Source organism: Natator depressus, chromosome 9 (assembly GCF_965152275.1).
Source record: "Natator depressus isolate rNatDep1 chromosome 9, rNatDep2.hap1, whole genome shotgun sequence".
Lineage (NCBI taxonomy): Eukaryota > Metazoa > Chordata > Testudines > Cheloniidae > Natator > Natator depressus.
The window spans coordinates 48,493,628-48,512,700 of NC_134242.1; the positions used below are offsets into that span (position 1 = coordinate 48,493,628).

The 19,073-nt window shown below is 47.8% G+C and overlaps 1 protein-coding gene across 1 annotated transcript in view; it reads left to right on the forward strand.

The window, feature by feature from the left end:
• The first annotated feature begins 2,837 nt into the window (after positions 1-2,837).
• NME9 (NME/NM23 family member 9) overlaps positions 2,838-19,073 on the forward strand; it is a 32,677-nt gene continuing 16,441 nt past the window's right edge. Inside the window, exons 1-2 of the mRNA XM_074964096.1 lie at positions 2,838-2,897; positions 14,494-14,530. Coding sequence (XP_074820197.1) covers positions 14,498-14,530 — 33 coding nt within the window. The 5' untranslated portion in view covers positions 2,838-2,897; positions 14,494-14,497. The remainder of the gene's footprint in view (positions 2,898-14,493; positions 14,531-19,073) is intronic.

The window sequence follows — 19,073 nt, forward strand, 5'->3', positions numbered from 1 at the left end:
CCAGAATACTTTGCTTCTACTGAACTTTATGAAGAAAATATGTATTTAAAATCTTGACTCAATGCTTTCTGCTCTACAAACTTTAAGATTTTAGTTGGAGATTTATACAACACAGAGAGGACAACAGAATATAATCCTGTGTACAAGTTAGGCAAACCCTACTGGTTTTACTCGGGTAAGGCGTCCCAATAAGACAAGGGATTCCTTGCAAGAGTAAGACACGCAGGATTTGTTCCATTATGGGTTTTCTTCTGCCTTTAATACTGCATCACACTTTTTTTTCTAGGTCTCCCCTTCACATTTGTCCCTGATTCCAATCATGTATTTATATGATGATAATGAATTAAGCCAGGTGAGCAACTCAGTAAATCATAGAAATTGTTTTATTTGATTTGTGGCCCTTTTCTGTTTTCCACAAATATTTTATGTCCTGATCTTTCAGCTCCATCCACCTGGCTGGTCATTGCACCTGTTTGAAGTGCCACTGAAGTTAGTGTGGCTGTGGGTGGAACAGGTATCAAGACACATGGGTGGAGGTGGAGGAGTGGGGTCCTTGCAAACACATTCACGAGCAGGATTGTTTGTAAATCACCATGAATTTTAAGCATATATTAGAGAATATTTGCAGAAATCAAATTTTGAACTTTTAAGTTGGGTGTTTGTATCCAAATCTGATTTACACTTTACCTGTCAGGGAACAGAAACAATGTAGTGTGACACATCTGTCCAATCAAAGCTAACCAATACGCCTTAGATCATAAATACAGTATGCAGTGTTGTAGCCATGTCAGTCCCAGGATATTAGAGAGACATGGTGGGTGAGCTACGTTCCCTCTAAGGTGCACAGCTGTGCAGAAGGCCACAAAGGGCCACACAGGCGTGCACACTGCACTCAGGGGCATGGGGTGAGGTGAGGGGTGTTGATGGGGAGTTTGGGGTGTGCAGGGCTGCAGCAACTCTCCCAGCCCTGGGGCTGTGGCACAGCGGGGCCACACACACACAGACACACCCGCAGGGCCCGCCTCTCCCCAGCCCTGGAGCTGCTGGGGGGAGTCCTCTCTCCCTGTCACAGCCCTGGACAGCCTGAATCCCAAACCTCTCAGCCCCACCTCAGAGCCCGCATCCCAGCCAGAGCGCACACAAACCCTAGCCCTGAGCCCCGTCCTACACCCCAAACCCCTCATCCCCAGACACACCCCAAAGCCCACACTCCAACCAGAGCCCTCACACACACACCCCCGCACCCCGACCTCTGCCCCAGCCCTGAGCCCCATCTCACATTCCAAACCTCTTGGCCCCACCCTCCCACATCACCTCCATATTGGTGCACATAACAAAATTAATTCTGCACATGAATGGGAAAAATTAGAGGGAACATTGTGGGTGAGGTAATATCTTTTATTGGACCAACTTCCATTGCTGAGCTAAATAAGCTTTCAAGCTACACAGAGCTCTTCAGGTCTGTGAAAGGTACTCAGAGTGTCTCTGTTAAATACAAAATCAAACAGATAGTTTAGCATAAGCAGTTAGCACGTAGTCTAAGGGACTATATAAGGTTAAGTGGCCCACTAATACCCCTAGTCATAGGATAAAAACAGGGGTTAGGGGGTTACAGATTGTTATAATAAGCTATAAATCCAGTGTCTAGCAAAGACATTGTAAATACTGAATAATCAGAGTGAGTTGCTCCTGAACTACCAATTTGCAGAATATCCAGTTTGAATAACAAATTCAGAGAAAACATGGGCACATATGACTTGCCAGACTACATCAGACCCGGGACCTCTGTAGTCCAGCACCCTTCTAACAGTGCAGGACTAACTCCTTCAGAGGAAAGTGCAAGAAATCATGAACTGGGCAATTATGTATAATCTGTTCATAGGGGAAGTTCCTTCCTATCCCTCTACAGATGGAGGTGGTGGTTTAGCCCTTTTCTAGAACTCATACCTGTTTTTTAATGCTTACAATTCTAAATCTGGATGGTCTCCATCCATGTAAATTTGAAATCCTTTTTTCTCCTACTACACTCTTGGTCTCAGTGACACCTTGTGGCAATGAATTCCATTGCCATTCCATCATAAACTGCCTGTGGTCAATTTGCAAACATGCTGACTTCACTGAATAAATAACTCTGTGTCTGATACCCAAACTCATTTCTAGAGTGAATCTCAGTTCAATCACAGTGGACAAGTGACACCATCACCCTAGTCTCATGGACTCCTGACACTGTAGGTGTTAGTGCCAACATAGAACCCAAGGACAAGACTATAACAGACTTCCTCTTTCTTTCTCTCTCTCTCATTTAGATTGCTTGTGATGTTGGGAGTAGATGGGTTTCTTGTTGTTCTCCCCCCCCCTTTTTTAAAAATGGCCACACTCCTCCCACTAGCATTAAAACCAGGCTGCTTTAGACAGCTTGGACTGGCTTACATAATTACAGGAAATTTTCCTGGCCTTTTTAGGCCCCAAAGTCTCCTCCACGCACCAAGGTAGAGGCCCAGTGCCCAACAGAACTTAGATTCCAAAGCCAAAAGGCACCACTGTGATTACATCTGGCAGGCCCCAGCTGGACACGGTCGTGTATGGGGTGGAGATTGAAGGCGGGGGGGCATGTATGGGACATTGGGGTGTATGGGGCAGGAGGCATGTGGGGTTGGGGGTATGTAGGGGAAGGTGGGGGTATGTGGTGTGGGACGAATAAGTGTATGTAGGAGAAAGTGGGGGGGGGGGTGGGTAGGGGCTGTCACGGAGTGCGGGCTATGGAGAAGTTGGTGGGGGTGGGGCGGGCTGTGGGAAGGGGCGGGTCTCCCGAGTCACTTGTGCATTGGTTCGATCACCAGGGAGACCGTTGCCGGGAAACGCGGTGTCCGAGGCCCCGCGAGTTTGTGCTGCTGCAGGTACCGGCGGGGAGGGGGCGGGAGCTGGGTCCCTTGTTCGGCTCCATGGACCTGGGATAGGGCTGCCCCTAGAGCTGCCCTCGAGTATCCCGGCTCGGCCCCCGCCCCCCCAACGCGGCCCCCCTCTCCCTAGAGCCCCCAGTAGCCCCCCTCCCCGGTATCCCCGGCTCGGCCCCCCGCCCCCTACAGTCCCCTGGTAACCCGGTCCCCCGTCCACTAGAACCCCCCCACCCCAGGTACCCCCGGTCCTCCCCCCGGTAGAGCCTCCCTCCTCGGTATCCCCAGCTCAGCCCCCGCCCCCTAGAGCTCCCAACCCTAGGTATGGTACCCCCTGCCCCCTAGAAGTTAGAAACCCCTGGTCATCTGCCCCCCCCACCCCCTAGAGCCCTCCTCCCGTCCCCTAGAGGCCCCCTTCCCCGGTATCACTGGCTCAGCCCCCTGCCCCCTAGAGTCCCCTAGTAACCCGGTCCCCCTGCCCCCTACAGCCCCCACCACCACCCTAGGTACCCCTAGTAACCCACCCCCACCCTGTAAAGTCCCCCTCCCCAATATCCCTGGCTCGGCCCCCCGTCCCCTAGTGACCTAGTTCCCTCTGCCCCCTACAGTCCCCTAGTAACCCAGTCCCCCCGTCCCCTAGAGCCCCCCCACCCCAGGTACCCCCGGCCCCCCGCTCCCTAGAGCCCTCTGGTAACCTGGTTCTCCCACCCCTAGAGCCTCCCTCTCTGGTATCCCCGGCTCGGTCCCCTGCCCCCTAGAGCTACCTGGTAACCTGGCCCTCCCACCTCCCCAGAGCCTTCCTACCCAGTATTCCTGGCTTGACCCCCCGCTCCCTAGCCCCCCCTGCCCTCTAGAGCCCCCCACCCCAGGTCCCCTGCTCCCTAGTAGCCTACCCCCCACCTCCTAGAGCCCCCCCAGACCTGGTACCCCACCCCCCAAGGCATGGTCACACACACCCCGGCCGCACTGTGTTAGCTAGGATGTGGGAGGCCCTGTGCCCTTGCTCCCTGCCACTGCATTAGATAGGATGCGGAGGCCTGTACCCTCGCCGTCCCGCATTAGGATGTGGGGCCCTGTGCTCTTGCCACCCCCCGCCCCACTTTGTTAAGAACTAACTGATTTGTTGAGTAGCAAAACTTGGGGGCAAGAAAGTGAGAAGCGAGGGGCCTTTCCTTCTCTCCCACCCAGACACAGTCACACCTTCGGCCACTGCACACCCCTGCTGATTGCACTCTGAGCCAACACCAGCTCAGGTCAGTTCAATGAGACCTTAGGGGCTGGGTGAGCGGGACAAGTGCTGCCCCAATGTAAAAAAGTCATTTGGGGCTCCATCACAGGTAGGGCAATCCCTCGGGATGAGGTCACACGCTGCCTGTGGGGTCTGAGCTGCGTCCTTTTGTCAGTGCTATCCGGTCTTGATCTGGGAGCAGGGTGCTCCAACACTTGGTGCCATCTCTCTCCTTTCTCCCAGGGCCAGGCACAGATTTTCCTCCTCACTTGCTGATGAGGCAGCCTGGGTGATTCCTGATGGTGTGAGGAAATATTTTTCATGCACTTAGTGGTGTTTGGGACATTGGAGTAGAACATGTTTCTCTGTCCCAATCTCTGCTCTGTCCCCTTGGCTGCAAAGTTGCTGGTCTCTGCTTTGGACTTCCCAGGCTCACCTCCAGCATGTGGTCACTGATTCTATACCTGAGTGTGAGAGTTGGCTGTCATTTTGCACAAGGTCACTCCAGTGAGGTCTCTGCTGGTGAGAGTTCTGTACAGGGAGCTGTCCCAGTCGTCTTTGTTGCTGATTTGATCTGTTCTTTCCAGTGCCTCATGAATTGGTGTTGCAGGGGCTGGGCTGACATCTTGAGCTCCTCTGCTGGTTGGAGGCAGGAACTGTTGATCAGGGAGCAATGATGTGTAGGGATGGATATTTTCATTTGGATTTAGTTTTTGACTCTCTTTTACTTTGTGCAGAATGGAGCATTTGCTACTTTGATTGAGGTGGCACCAGAAATTGAATGTGCTTGTCTTTATGTTGATGAGCAGGGGGAACCAGCCCAGTGGTGCTCAGTAGCCACAGAGGACTTGCAGAGCTGGGGTTTTATTCCAGTAACCATAGGGCAGGGGTTCTCAAACTTCATTGTACTGTGACTCCCTTCTGACAACAAAAATTACCTCACAACCTCAAGAGAGGGGACCAAAGTCTGAGCGTGCCAAAGCCCCACTTCCCTGGGTAGGAAGCCAAAGTCCGAGTCCCACCACTCTGGGGAGGAGGGCCAAACCTGAAATTCAAGGGCTTCAGCCCAAGGCAGGGGGCCTGAAACTTGAGTGCTGCCACCCATGGCTGAAGCCCTCGGGGTTTGGCTTTGGCCCTGGGTAGGATGGTGGGGCTTGGGCTTCAGCCCTGGGCCCCAGCAAGTCTAAGCCAGCCCTGGTGACCCCATTCAAAGGGGTCAGGACCCACGGTTTGAGAACCGCTGCCATAGGGTGTTCTTGAAGTCAGGCCCTAGATTTCACTCCTGTGTAGTAGAATGGGTTGGATTCTGATGCCAGATATGTAATAAAATTTTACTCTGTTCTGGTTGCTTCTGCGCTTTTCCTGAAATGTCCTGATGTTTGTACCAAGCTGCGCTGCAGGTCCACCTTAAGCAGCAGGTTTCTAGAAAGTGTCAGTTTCTCCACAGACCAGCGTAGGTGACAGCGTGGTCAGTCATCAGCACACAGAGGCACTTTATCTCTGAGTTATTTTGTAGGAGACTCAGATTCTGGGGACGGTTCCACTGGGGCTGGTGAGCCAGATTGAAGAAGGCCATGCTGTTACATTCCTTTCTTATTCCCCATTCTTGCTTAAAGGTCTCTTTTCCTGTTTATTTTTATTCTGTATTTGATGGATTGGTACATGGATTTAATGAGGCCAAATGTTTTCCCTCCAATTTCATGTTGCAGCAATTTAAATTTCAGTCCTGGGTGCCAGATTGTCACACTGTTTTGAAATCTATGAATCAGGCAAATATTGCTCTGCTTTTTGTTGTTCACATATTTGTAAATGAGAACCTGTTTGGTAAAGATGTGGTTGGCAGTTCATTTCTCAGGGAGGAAAACAATTTGACTTTCACAGATTATGTTATGGCTACTAGGTACAAACACACCCAGTTTCTCAAACTCTCCCTCTGACACACAGCCTTATTGCCAAGCACATAGTGTGCACAAGGCCCCTCGTTTCCCACAGCTGTGCACATATCTCAGCTGGTCATACGTGGTAGTGCTGCTCACCAGAGATTCATTCATTCTAAAGCCAAAGTCATTCATTCTGTACCAATACAGCTGGGCTGCTGTAAGATCGCTCATGTAGCTGCGTTAAGCCAATGGGAAAGAGCTCTCCCGTTGACATAATAAAACCAGCTCAACGAACAGTAGTAGCTGTGTCACTGGGAGAGCATCTCTTGCCAACATAGTGCTGTGTAGGCAAGTGCTTATGCCAGCAAAATTTATGTCACCAAGGGGGTGTTTTTTCACACACCTGAGCAACAAAAGTTTTGCAGATGTAAGTGCTAGTGTAGACATGGCCTAAGGTCAGAAGGGACCATTGTGATCATCTACATTGACCTCAAGTACAGCACAGACCAAAGAGCTTTCCTACACTAATTCCTAGAGCAGATTTTTTAGAAAAACACCCAATCTTGATTTAAACATTGCCAGTGATGGAGAATCCACCATCCTTGGTAAGTTGTTCCAATGGTTAATTGCTCCCATTCTTAAAAATTTACACCTATTTCCAGTCTCTCTGCTAGATTGAAGAGCCCATTATCAAATATTTGTTCTGATGTAGATACTTATAAACTGTGATCAAGTCATCCATTAGCCATCTCTTTATTAAGCTAAATAAACTGAGCTTCCTCAGTCTGTCAGGCTTGTTCTACACTACAATTTATGTTGGTATAACTGCATTGCTCAGGGGTGTGGAAAATCCACACTCCTAGCAACGTAGCTATACCAACCTAACCCCCAGTGTACACAATGCTATGTCAATGGGAGGACTCCCATCGACATAGGTAGTATCTTCATGAAGTGCTTCAACGGCACATCTGCACTGGTATAGCTGCCTTGCTGCAGCGCTCCAAGGATGTTTTATAATCCTTTAATCATTCTCTGAACCCTGTTCAATTTATCAACATCCGCCATGAATTGTGGGCACTAGAATTGGACACAGTATTCCAGAAGTGGTCACACAAGTGCCAAATATAAAGGTAAAGTAACTTCCCTACTCCTACTCCAGATTCCCCTGTTTATGTATCCCAGAATTTCATTAGCCTTTCTGGCCTTAGTGTTGTACTGGAAGCTCATGTTCATCTGATTATCCTCTATGACCCTCAAATCTTTTCCAGAGTCACAGCTTCCCAGGATAGAATCCCCCATCCTGTAAGTATGGCCTGCATTCTTTGTTCCTCGATGTACACATTTGCGTTTACATTTAGCTATATTAAAATGTATACCATTTGTTATGCCCACTTACCAAGTGATCCAAATCATTCTGTATCAGTGACCTGTCCTCTTTGTAATTTATCACTTCCCCATTGTTTGTATCATCTGCAAACTTTATCAGTGATGACTTTGTTTTCTTTCAAGTCGTTGATAAAAATATTAAATACCATAGGGCCAAGAACTGGTCTGTGGGACTCCACTAGAAACACTCCCATTTGATGCTGATTATCCCTTTACAATTACATTTTGAGAACTATCAGTTAGTCAGTTTTTAATCTATTTAATAGGTCATGTTAATTTTATATAGTTCTAGATTTTTAATCAAAATGTCGTGAAGTATCCAGTCAAACACCTTACAGATATCTAAGTATATTACATCAACACTATTATTTTTATCAACCAGACTTGTAATCTCATAAAAAAAAAGATAGCTAGTTAGTTTGACAGGATATATTTTCTATGAACTCATGTTGATTTGCATTAATTATATTACTGTCTATGATAGGGCCCTCAGTAGCCAGGGAGCCTAGTAGCTAGATCTTTGGTTAGGGGGGCTGTAAGGGGACTTGACTCCCTCCTTCTCCCTCAGGTCTTGGCCCAGCATCCTGTGTCGCTCAACCCCTAAACAGGGGAGATGGATCTTTCTCCCAGCAGTGAGGGGGTGTGCAGGGCTTGTTTTCCTGGTCTGCTCCTTATGCAAGTCCTTTTAGTTTGGGGTGTGGCCCCGCTAGTCCAGTTGCCCCACAGTTGGGGCTTATCTGTAGGTTCCCCTTGGCAGGGGGTGATTTACTTGTCTCTAGTGGCTGCCTTGGCAGGCAGGTTGCTGGTCTGTGCCTTCAGGCAGGCATACAGAGAGCTCCTGCCTCTTCACCAGTCAGCCCCTGGCTGAGCCAGACTCCCTTCTTTTCTCCCCCCTCCAGGCCTGGCATTGGCTGCAGGTATAACGGGGCAGGGCTACCTGAACCCACAGGTGTTCCTTAACCCCTGCTGTGCCTGGCTGCAGTATCTCTGCTCCTTCACGCATCCCCCACCTCATGACCCCCTTTGGGTTCTGCCCCCCCTCCAACTGCTCTCCACCATCCCGTGAAAAGAAGTCTGCATTCAGATGGGCTTTCCTGGCCTGGTGCTGGATGCAGAAGGAGAAGGGCTGGTGGGAAAGGTACCACCTCATGACTCGAGGATTTGTGTCCTTCATGGCAAGGTCAGTAATGAGGGTGAAGTGCGTGTCCAGAAGATAATAACAGAGTGAATCCGTGGCCCATTTTACCACCAGGGCTTCTTTCTCAATTACAGAATAGGTCTTCTCTCGCGGGAATAGCTTCCAGTTAATATATAAGATGGGGTGTTCATCACCCCCAACTACCTGCGATAAAACAGCTCCTAGGCCCATGTCTGAGGTGTCTGTTTGTAACAAAAACTCCTTGGCGAAGTCAGGGCTGTACAAGATGGGTTCCTGAGAGAGCCGGGCCTTCAGAGTTTGAAACATCTCCTCACAGGCTCTGGGTCCTTTTAAGACTCTCTTTCTTGAGGAGATTGGACAGGGGGGCTACAATGGAGGAGAACCCTGGGATAAAGTGGTGGTAATACCGGCTAGTCCCAGGACTCGACATACATACTTCTCTGAGGACAGCGTGGGGCACAGCTGGAGGGCCTGAACTTTGCTAACCAAGAGTCAGATCAAGCCCTTTTCCAATGTGTACCCGAGGTAGGTGGTCTCATTCTTCCCAAAGTGACATTTGACGGGGTTCGCTGCCAGGCCGGTCTCCTGGAGGGACTGCAGGACCGAAGTCATATGTTTCAAATGGTGTTGCCAGTCGCAACTATAAATTACCATGTTGTCGAGGTATGCAGCTGCATACCTGCTATGGGGGCCGAGAATTCGGTCCATTAGCTGCTGAAATGTGGCTGGAGCCCCACGCAAACCGAAGGACATGGTCTGGAACTGAAAAAGCCCACAGGGGGTGGAGAAAGCGTTTTTTCCCCTGGAGTCGGGTGTGAGAGGGATCTGCCAATAGCCCTTCGTTAAGTCTAAAGTGGTGATGTATTCTGCCTTTCCAAGCAGCATAGGGATAACAATTTCTTCTTGACAGGGATTTTTATTCCCATCCCCCAGAGCTGAAACTGATGGGATGAGTGTTTGTGCACGTCTCATCTTCAGGGGCGGGGAGGAGGGGGAGGGGGAGAAAGCAGTCAACAAAGTCTTTTGTCCCTGATGTTCTGCAATGGCTTGTCTGGCACCTATGGGCCTTCTTTTGTTGGAGAGGAGATGACACCTTTTTTAGTAAACTAGTATTTCACACTTGGTAAAGCGTCTCTCCTGACTGTGGAGGTTTACAGTTTCAGAGAAACAGTTTTTATAGTTACAGAACAAATATTACCTTATAACATGGAGTACAGACATTATAAGTGTAAGCAGAGTCAGGATGGGCTCCACCCTGACATCTGGTGGTGAGGTGTGGCAAGTAGTGGAAAAGAACTTCAGGGGCTGATCTCAATTTGCATAGGCACACCCACCCCGCCTAGAATGAGGCCATAACTGCCCAAATGGTCACTTTGGCTGTTGTGGGATCCCCAGTGTCTTTGTTATTGGGGCAGGAAGAGTAAATTGTTATTACCCTGATTATGGGAACTGTGCTTGGAACTGTACTTGGCCTTTTGTTATGCTGGAGGGACTCACCATCAACTGAGTAGCACTTGCTAGGCAAGGGACATGGGTTCCAAAACTCTGTGAAGGGAGAGAGACTTGAGACAGGTATTAGTACCTGGTGGTGTGGGCCCCTTGGTGAGGGCCTGAAGCACCAATTGCACCTCTGTCTCTCTCCACTGTGGAATGTCAGAGCTAATTTTGGGTCTATTAAGAGTCTTGCTACAGGTACTGTGCTGCATTCACTTTGGCCTTATGGTGCACCAGCACTAAGGCCCCCACTACTATGAGCTGAAATCACTAAGAGCTGAAATCACTGAGCACTGTGTCAAGTAGTGGGGAGCCGGAAGATCTAGAGTGCAGTGGTGCTGTTCGTGAGACGGCGAGCTGTGCAGAGCGGAGCCGTTCGCGAGACGGCTAGCTGAGCAGAGCTGTTCGTGAGACAGCGGTGTGTTCGCGAGACGGCGAGCTGAGCAGAGCTGTTCGTGGGACGGCGAGCTGTGCAGAGTGGAGCCGTTCGTGAGACAGCGGTGTGTTCGCGAGACGGCGAGCTGAGCAGAGCTGTTCATGGGACGGCGAGCTGTGCAGAGTGGAGCCGTTCGTGAGACAGCGGTGTGATCGTGAGACGGCGAGCTGAGCCGAGCTGTTCGTGAGACGGCGAGCTGTGCCGAGCGGAGCCGGTCGTGGTGGAGCGGAGCCGTTCGTGAGACGGCGAGCTGAGCAGAGCTGTTCGTGAGACGGCGAGCTGTGCAGAGGGAGCCGGTCGTGGTGGAGCGGAGCCGTTCGTGAGACAGCGGTGTGTTCGTGAGACGGCGAGCTGAGCCGAGCTGTTCGTGAGACAGCGAGCTGTGCCGAGCGGAGCCGGTCGTGGTGGAGCGGAGCCGTTCGTGAGACAGCGAGCTGAGCAGAGCTGTTCGTGAGACGGCGAGCTGTGCAGAGCGGAGCCGGTCGTGGTGGAGCGGAGCCGGTCGTGAGACGGCAAGCTGAGCAGAGCTGTTCGTGAGACGGCGAGCTGTGCAGAGTGGAGCCGGTCGTGGTGGGGCGGAGCCGTTCGTGAGACAGCGTAGCAGAGCAGAGCCCTGTGGGGCAGTCAGCTTCAGGACACGTAAGGTACCCCTTACCTCTTTCCACCACACACAGGCACATTTTAGCCAGACTGGGGAGTAACACTCTGCAGATGAGCTTTTGAACTCTGGGGCTGGACTTTTTGGATTTTGGGTGATTTGAGGATTGCTGGACTCAAGAGACATTTGGGTTCTGGGACTCAAGAACCCGAGGGAAAGGATGTGGCCCAATTTTCTGGGGTGGGTCTTTGCTCATGGTTTGGTTAATGAACACTAGTTGTGGTGTTTTCCCAATTTAATGCTGATGTCGTTTACCTCATGTTATTAAAGATTCTCTACTACACCGAGACTCCGTGCTTGCGAGAGGGGAAGTATTGCCTCTTCGAGGCGCCCAGGGGGTGCGTAAGATTTTCCCAGGTCACTGGGTGGGGGCTCGAGCCAGTTTTGTATTTGCTTTGATGAGAGGGAACCCCTGTGTACTGAACCCGGCCCTTGCTGCTATCAACTTGGCCTGGCAGAAGGGTTACATAAGAAAGATTAATACATGCAGTGTCCTACAAACATTTAATTAAGACTAAAGACATTCTTATAAATCTAATACCTGTTTTAACAATGTTAACCCACAGGTGAGCCAAAATGGTTTCCAGCTATGCATCTCTCAATGTACAGTGAGACCTAGGGTCCTTGGCATGAGCTGACACTTGGTCTGCTAGCATCACAAAGGCATTGAAGCATGGCTAGTGGGAGTCGTGTGTGCGTGTGTCTTTCCATCCCACACTCCTCCCTTTGCTGGAGAAGTATTTTGGTCTACACCATCACCAGCACCTGGTGAGGCAGACAGGGTAGGAGGGAGCAGGCACAAGGGGTCTCTGGAGAGAACAAATCCAGACAGCCCAGGGTGGGGAACCATGCATGAAGAGCTACATCCTTTAGATGATGTATAGGCTCAGAGGCGAGAGTCACAGCACTGTTGCTTTCTGATGGCATGTCCTGGTGGGCTCCCTAGAGAAGGTGACTTACTGGTGTCTGGGCACCCTCCACCTCCACTGGCTGGTTGGCTGGGATGCAGCAGTACCTGGAGGATGGAGAGCAGGAGCGGTGGAAGCTCCCTAAAAGTGTGTGTGTGGGGGGGCCACTGGTGCTCAAACTGTGGCCCTGCTCCCTGTGCTGCCCTTTCCCTCCAAAGCCCTACTCTCGCGCCACCCCTTCTCCCTGAGCCCCTGCCCTCACGCCACCCCTTCCTGCAAGGCCCCGTTCCTGCACCAACTCTTCCCCCCCAAGACCATGCCCTCTGCTCGCTCCTCTTTGTCTGCTCACTCCTCTACGCCCCCTCCCCCGTCACTCAACCTCCCACTTTTAAAAGTGATGTGGCCATGGTCCCCTGGCCTACCCCTGTTCCAGCACCTCTGATGGAGAGCCACCCCCTCTGTACAGTTTGGGAGGCCGACAGCAACTAAGATGGATGGCCCAGAGTAGGGCAGGCAGTGTGCCTGCCTGCTAACATGGTGCAGCTGTGCACAGATGGGGAGGCGAGTCCCACTCTACGTATGTGTGGCTACACCTGGCCCCCCTGCTCATACTCCCCCAGCCAGTGCAGTGCTGGGCTGTCCCCATGGATACTCCCTTGCCTGATTGTAGTCCAAGCTAGTTTAATTGGTGCCTAGGCCTTTGATAGGCTGGCCCATGAAGCACATTCCAGTGTGCCATTCACTTGGGCTTTGCCTTATTTCTGAACTGACTTCAAGCTCTTGTGCTGGCATTCAACACCCCTGCTGTGTTCATCTGAGCTGAAGCAGGGGTTCCAAGTGATGCAAGCATCTCCTATGACTCTGGCAGTCATACCCCACAGGGAGGGGCCAAGGAGCAAGGAGGTGTCCTTTGCATAGAACACTCCTCTGACCAGCACTGCACTAAAACATTTCTGCAGTCAGCAGGCTGTTTGGCCTTGCACCTGCATAGGGCCATGGTGTATATGGGAGGCACCGTGTGGGTTCTTTGCCAGAGGAGTGGATTTGTTCCTTTAGTGCGTTCTTGAATATGACATAGCACATGTCTTGAAATATTGAAACTCCTGGAGAGTAGCAGTGTGTCAGTGCTTTGTGTGTGCCTCCGTGTGGCACAGACTCCACCATTCTGTCTGAAATGGCCTGAGATGTCTTTTTTTATGAGATTACAGGTTTGGTTAGTGAAGGTGATGTAATGTATTTAGACTTCTGTACAGCGATTCACTTGGTACCACACAACTTTTTGATTAAAAAACTAGAGTGATATAAAATTAACATGGCACACATCTAATGGATTAAAAACTTGCTAACTGATAGGTCCTAAAATGCGATTATGAACAGGGAATCATGGAATGAGTGTGTTTCTAACGGAGTCCACTGGGATTGGTTCTTGGCCCTATGCTATTTAACATTTTTATTGATGTCCTGAAAAAAAACATAAAATCATCATTGATAAGGTTTTCAGACAACACAAAGATTGGAGGAGTGGTAAATAATTAAGAGGACAGGTCACTGACACAGAGCGATCTATAACACGATCCAGTGGCTGGAAGTTTAAGATAGACAAATTCAGACTGGAAATAAGGCATAAATTTTCAACAGTGGGAGTAATTAACCACTGGAACGATTTGGTGGATCTGCTTTAGGGATTATTTTGGGGAAGCTTTCTGACCTTTATTCTACAGGAGGCCAGACTAGATGATCACAATGATCCTTTCTGGCCTCGGAATCTATGAATCTATGGATTGCTTCTTAACCTGGGTAAAGCCAAACAATATGCATTTTAATATGGCTAAATGTAAATGTACATGTCTAGGAACAAAGAATGTAGGCCAAAATGACAGGATGGTGGTTCTCCTGAGAAGCAGTGACTCTGAAAAAGATTTGGGGGTCATGGTGGCTAATCAGGTGAACATGAGCCCCCAGTGTGACGCTGCTGGCCAAAACAGCTAATGCAATCCTTGGATGCATAAACAGGGGAATCTCAAGTAGGAATTGTGCAAGGTTATTTTACCTCTGTATTTGGCACAGTTCTGGTGTCCACAGTTCAAGAAGGATGTTGATAAATTGGAGAGGGTTCCGAGTTGAGCTATTAAAATATTTAAAGGATTAGTAAACACGTGTGATCACAATGGTCCCTTCTGGCCATATGAATCCTTCCAGAGGAGCCCGCCAACACTAGTACCTAGTGATGGGGAAGGGGCACTGCTGAACAATATAAAACCCCACTGGCTGAGCATGGCGTGGAAAAGCCTTTCCCTACAACAGCAGGCTGGCCAGCACATGAATTTCAGTTGTAGAAAGAAGACTCCTTTCTTTGTACTAGATCATTTGATTATGCTATGAGGTGGCTCTGAACTGCAAACAGCAATTGCTCTGTACTGATGTTCCAGTGACTTCTATTCTTCTTGCAGAATAATGGCCAGTAAGAAGAAGGAGATAATACTGCAGGTCAGTAATAGAGGTCCATGCTACAAATACATTTCAGAACTGATGATATGGTACCTTTTATACTTGCTGTCAGTACTGTGGGGTAGATTTGGCCTGAGTTACTCCAGCTTCTGCTTGGAAAGTGATGGTGCAGGGTCCCAGCTGAGGCAAGTCTTCCTTGAGGGAGCAAAGGGTGGGAGAGGTGGGGAGGCTGCAGCAAATCAGAACAGCCCCCGAAGTAGGTGTTTTTAAAGGATGTAGCAGGGTCATTTACAATAAGGGGTTGTGGTAATTCAGCCTCTGCCACCAGGACCTCTATGGATGTCTGAACACCATTCACAGCTGCTCTTTCAAGAAGGTGCTTTCAAGTCCTATTCTATGTTACATTTTGATTTCCTCAGGGTCGTCACCATGTAAAAAGAATTGTGCAGGGAATCTGTCTAGAAAGTCTTCCTGTACTGAGAGCCAAAGCAGTAGGAGAACTTTGAAGAAGAGCCACTCCTGTAAAGGGTGCAGAAAGGAGTAGGTGGGGTTCATTCCAGTGATGACACTCAGCTGGAGTTTGGCTTCCCTAAGAAAACTGAGAAACTTCTACCCCTTCTAGCTTAGTCTTTCAAAGAATATTGAGTAGGCGTAGGGAGGTGGTATTACCTCTGCACATAGCATATATGAGACTATTGCTGGAATATTGCATATAGTTTTGGTGTCCACACTTTAGAAAAGATATTGGAGAATTTGAGAAGGTTGAAAGAAGAGCTACAAGAAAGATTCTAGGTTTGGAAAATCTGCCTGACACTGAGAGACTGAAGGAGCTCAGTTTACTGAACTGATGGAAGAAAACGTTATGAATTGCTCATAATCAATGAATACATATGTGAGGAGGAGATTTCTGATACCAGACAGGTCTTGACTCACACAGACAAAAGCATAAGAAGATCCAATAGGTGGAAGTTGAAGGTAGGAAAACTCAAATTGGAAATAAGGTGCAATTTTTTAACTGTGGATACCTACTCACTGGAACATATTACCAAGGACGAGGTGGATTCTCCAGCACCTGGAGACTTTTAATTGAGGTCCTCTGTTTTTCTAACTCTTCTGTAGTACAACCACAAGTACTGGGCTTGATGCAGGAATTGCTGGGTGAAATTCTGGCCTGTATCATGCAGGAGTTTAGAGTAAATGGTCCCCTCTGGCCTCAAAATCTGAGTTAATAACTATAAGGAGGTTATTTTAGTGCCACAAGATCTGTCTCTGTTCTACACTCTGGTCTGAAACCAGACTGTGTGTGATCCAGGCTATCAGCAGTCAGCATGTGGTCTTAGAGGACAGTTGCCAGTACTTTTTCCACTATTTTGACTTAAGGAGAGGGTTAGAGACAAGAACAGTAGTTTGACAGATTGGCTGTATTATGTGTTGGCTTCTTAAGTTAAGTCCCAGGCAGACTGCAAAGAGCTACAAAAGGATCTCACAAATCTGGGTGACTGGGCAACAAAATGGCAGATGAAATTTAATGTTGATAAATGCAAAGTAATGCACATTGGAAAACATAATCCTAAATATACATATACAATGATGGGGTCTAAATTAGCTGTTACACTCAAGAAAGAGATCTTGGAGTCATTGTGGATAGTTCTCTGAAATCATCCACTCCAATGTGCAGCGGCAGTCAAGAAAGTGAACAGAATGTTGGGAATCATCAAGAAAGGGATAGATAATAAGACAGAAAATATCATATTGCCTCTATATAAATCCATGGTACGCCCACACCTTGAATACTGCATGCAGATGTGGTCGCTCCATCTAAAAAAAGATATATTGAAATTGGAAAAGGTTCAGAAAAGGACAACAAAAATGATTAGGAGTATAAAACGGTGTCCATATGAGGAGAGATTAATAAGACTGGGACTTTTCAGCTTGGAAAAGAGGCAACTAAGGGGGGATATAATAGAGGTCTATAAAATCATGAGTGGTATACAGAAAGTAAATAAGGATGTGTTATTTACTCCTCCTCATAATACAAGAACAAAGGGCTACCAAATGAAATTAATAGGTAGCAGGTTTAAAACAAACACAAGAAAGTATTTTTTCATGCAACGCACTGTCAACCTGTGGAACTCCTCGCCAGAGGGTGTTGTGAAGGCCAATACTATAACGAGGTTCAAAAGGGAGCTAGATAGATTCATGGAAGATAGGTCCATCAATGGCTATTAGCCAGGATGGGCAGGAATGGTGTCCCTAGCCCCTCTTTTCCAGAAGCTGGGATTGGGTGACAGGGCATGGATCACTTGATGATAATCTGTCTGTTCACTGCCTTTGGGGCACCCGCCATTGGCCACTGTCAGAGGACAGGATACTGGGCTTGATGGACCTTTGGTCTGACCCAGTATGGCCATTCTTATGTTCTACTATGTACTATCATTTATTATTATTATTATTATTATTATTCTCTCCTGCTGGTAATAGCTCACCTTACCTCATCACTCTCGTTACAGTGTGTATAGTAACACTCTTTGTTTCATGTTCTCTGTGTATATAAATCTCCCCACTGTATTTTCCACTGCATGCATCCGATGAAGTGATGTAACTCACGAAAGCTTATGCTCAAATAAATTGGTTAGTCTCTAAGGTGCCACAAGTACTCCTTTTCTTTTTGTGGATACAGACTAACACGGCTGCTGCTCTGAAACATCCCATCTTTGTTTCCACAGTGCCAAATGGACTTGAAAAAAATGGAGTTGATCTGATACCGATGTATATTCATCTGCATATGGCTCACTAGCCACAGTGAAGGCAGGCACTTCATTGAGCATCTCAAGAAACACAATGTTAAGAACTGAATTTAAAATTCAACCCATAACGGCATAATCTTTACTGATGCAGGAAGGGTGACCTTAATATAAATCCTGCCATCCAGTGGCCAAAGTGAACAGTCAAGTATTAAGTTCTAGTGGTATTACTGAGGCACTGATGGTGGGTCTAGGGTAAAAGTGGAATAGGGCATTTGCTTTGGTAGGACCTTGATGTTTCTGAAATGAAACAATTACTTGTTTTAAACAACTAAAAGTGGAAAGTACTCTTAGAAAAGTATGTGAATTTTTAAAATCACACGCATAAATCTTGCATGGTACATCACAAAACTTTGTACCCCTTTTGCATGAAAGCTATAATACCCACCAAATTCAAAATTCATACACAACATATGCAGGATCCCTGGGGTCCCACAGAGATCAGTTCTTGGCCCAACGCTATTTAACATTATTATGAATGACCTGAAAGAAAAATGTAAAATTATCACTGATGAAGTTTGCAGACACAAAAATTTTGGGAATGGTAAATAGTGACGAGGACAGGTCAGTGATACAGAGTGATCTGGATCAGGTAGTAAACTGGGCACAAGCAAGCAAAACGCATTTTAATATAGCTACATGTAAATGTATACCTCTATGAATAAAGAAGGTAGGCCATACTTACAGGATGGGGGACACTGTGCTGGGAAGCAGTGACTCTGAAAAAGATCTGGGGTTGATGGTGGATAACCAGCTGAATATGAGCTGCCAGTGTGATGCTGTGGCCAAAAGAGCTAATACGATCCTGGGATACATAAACAGGGGAAACTTGAGAGTAGGAGTAGAGAGGTTATTTTCTCTCTGTATTTGGCATTGGTGCAACTGTTGCTGGAATCCTGTGTCCAGTTCTGGTGTCCACAATTCAAGAAAGATATTGATAAACTGAAGTGGGTGCAGAGAAGAGCCACAAGAATGATGAAAGGATTAGAAAACATGCCTTATGGTGATAGACTCAAGGAGCTTAATCTGTTCAGTTTAACAAAAAGAAGGTTGAATGGGTGACTTGATTATAGTCTATAAGCACCTACACGGGGAACAAATATTTAATATCAGGCTCTTCAATCCCGCAGAAAAAGGTCTAACATGATCCAATGGCTGGAAGTTGAAGCTAGACAAATTCAAACTGGAAATAAGGCATCAATTTTTAATGGTGAGAGTAATTAACCACTGGAACAATTTACCAAGGGTCACGGTAGATTCTGCATCACTGGCAATTTTTTGATCAAGACTGGATGTTGTTCTGAATTTATGCTCTAGGAATGATTGTGGGGAAGTTCTATGTCCTGTATTGTCCAGGAGGTCAGACTAGACGATCACAGTGATCCCTTCTGGCCTGAGAATCTATGAATATCCCGTCTTTGAAGTTCACACCCTGTTTTTCTCCTCAAGTCTTCTAGCTCTACTCTTCAAAAATGGATAATTTCTACTTAACTTACAAGAAAACCACCCAAATAAAACGGATAAATTTAATCAGCGGTGATGTTTGGTTGGCTGGGAAGATGCCTGACTGTGGAAATAGCAGCCCCAGTCCAGGAACAAGCTGCTTTCAGGGGCTTGGTAAAATAGGGTTTGCTTGGTTGTCAGCAGGGTTTGAAACCGGGACCTTCTGCTGCACAGCTCTGACTTCTACCACTCATACTGAAGAAGTAACGTGCTACTTAATAACAGTATATTAGGCTTTTATTCTCTTACTTGAATCAGTCACGAAAGGACTGGTG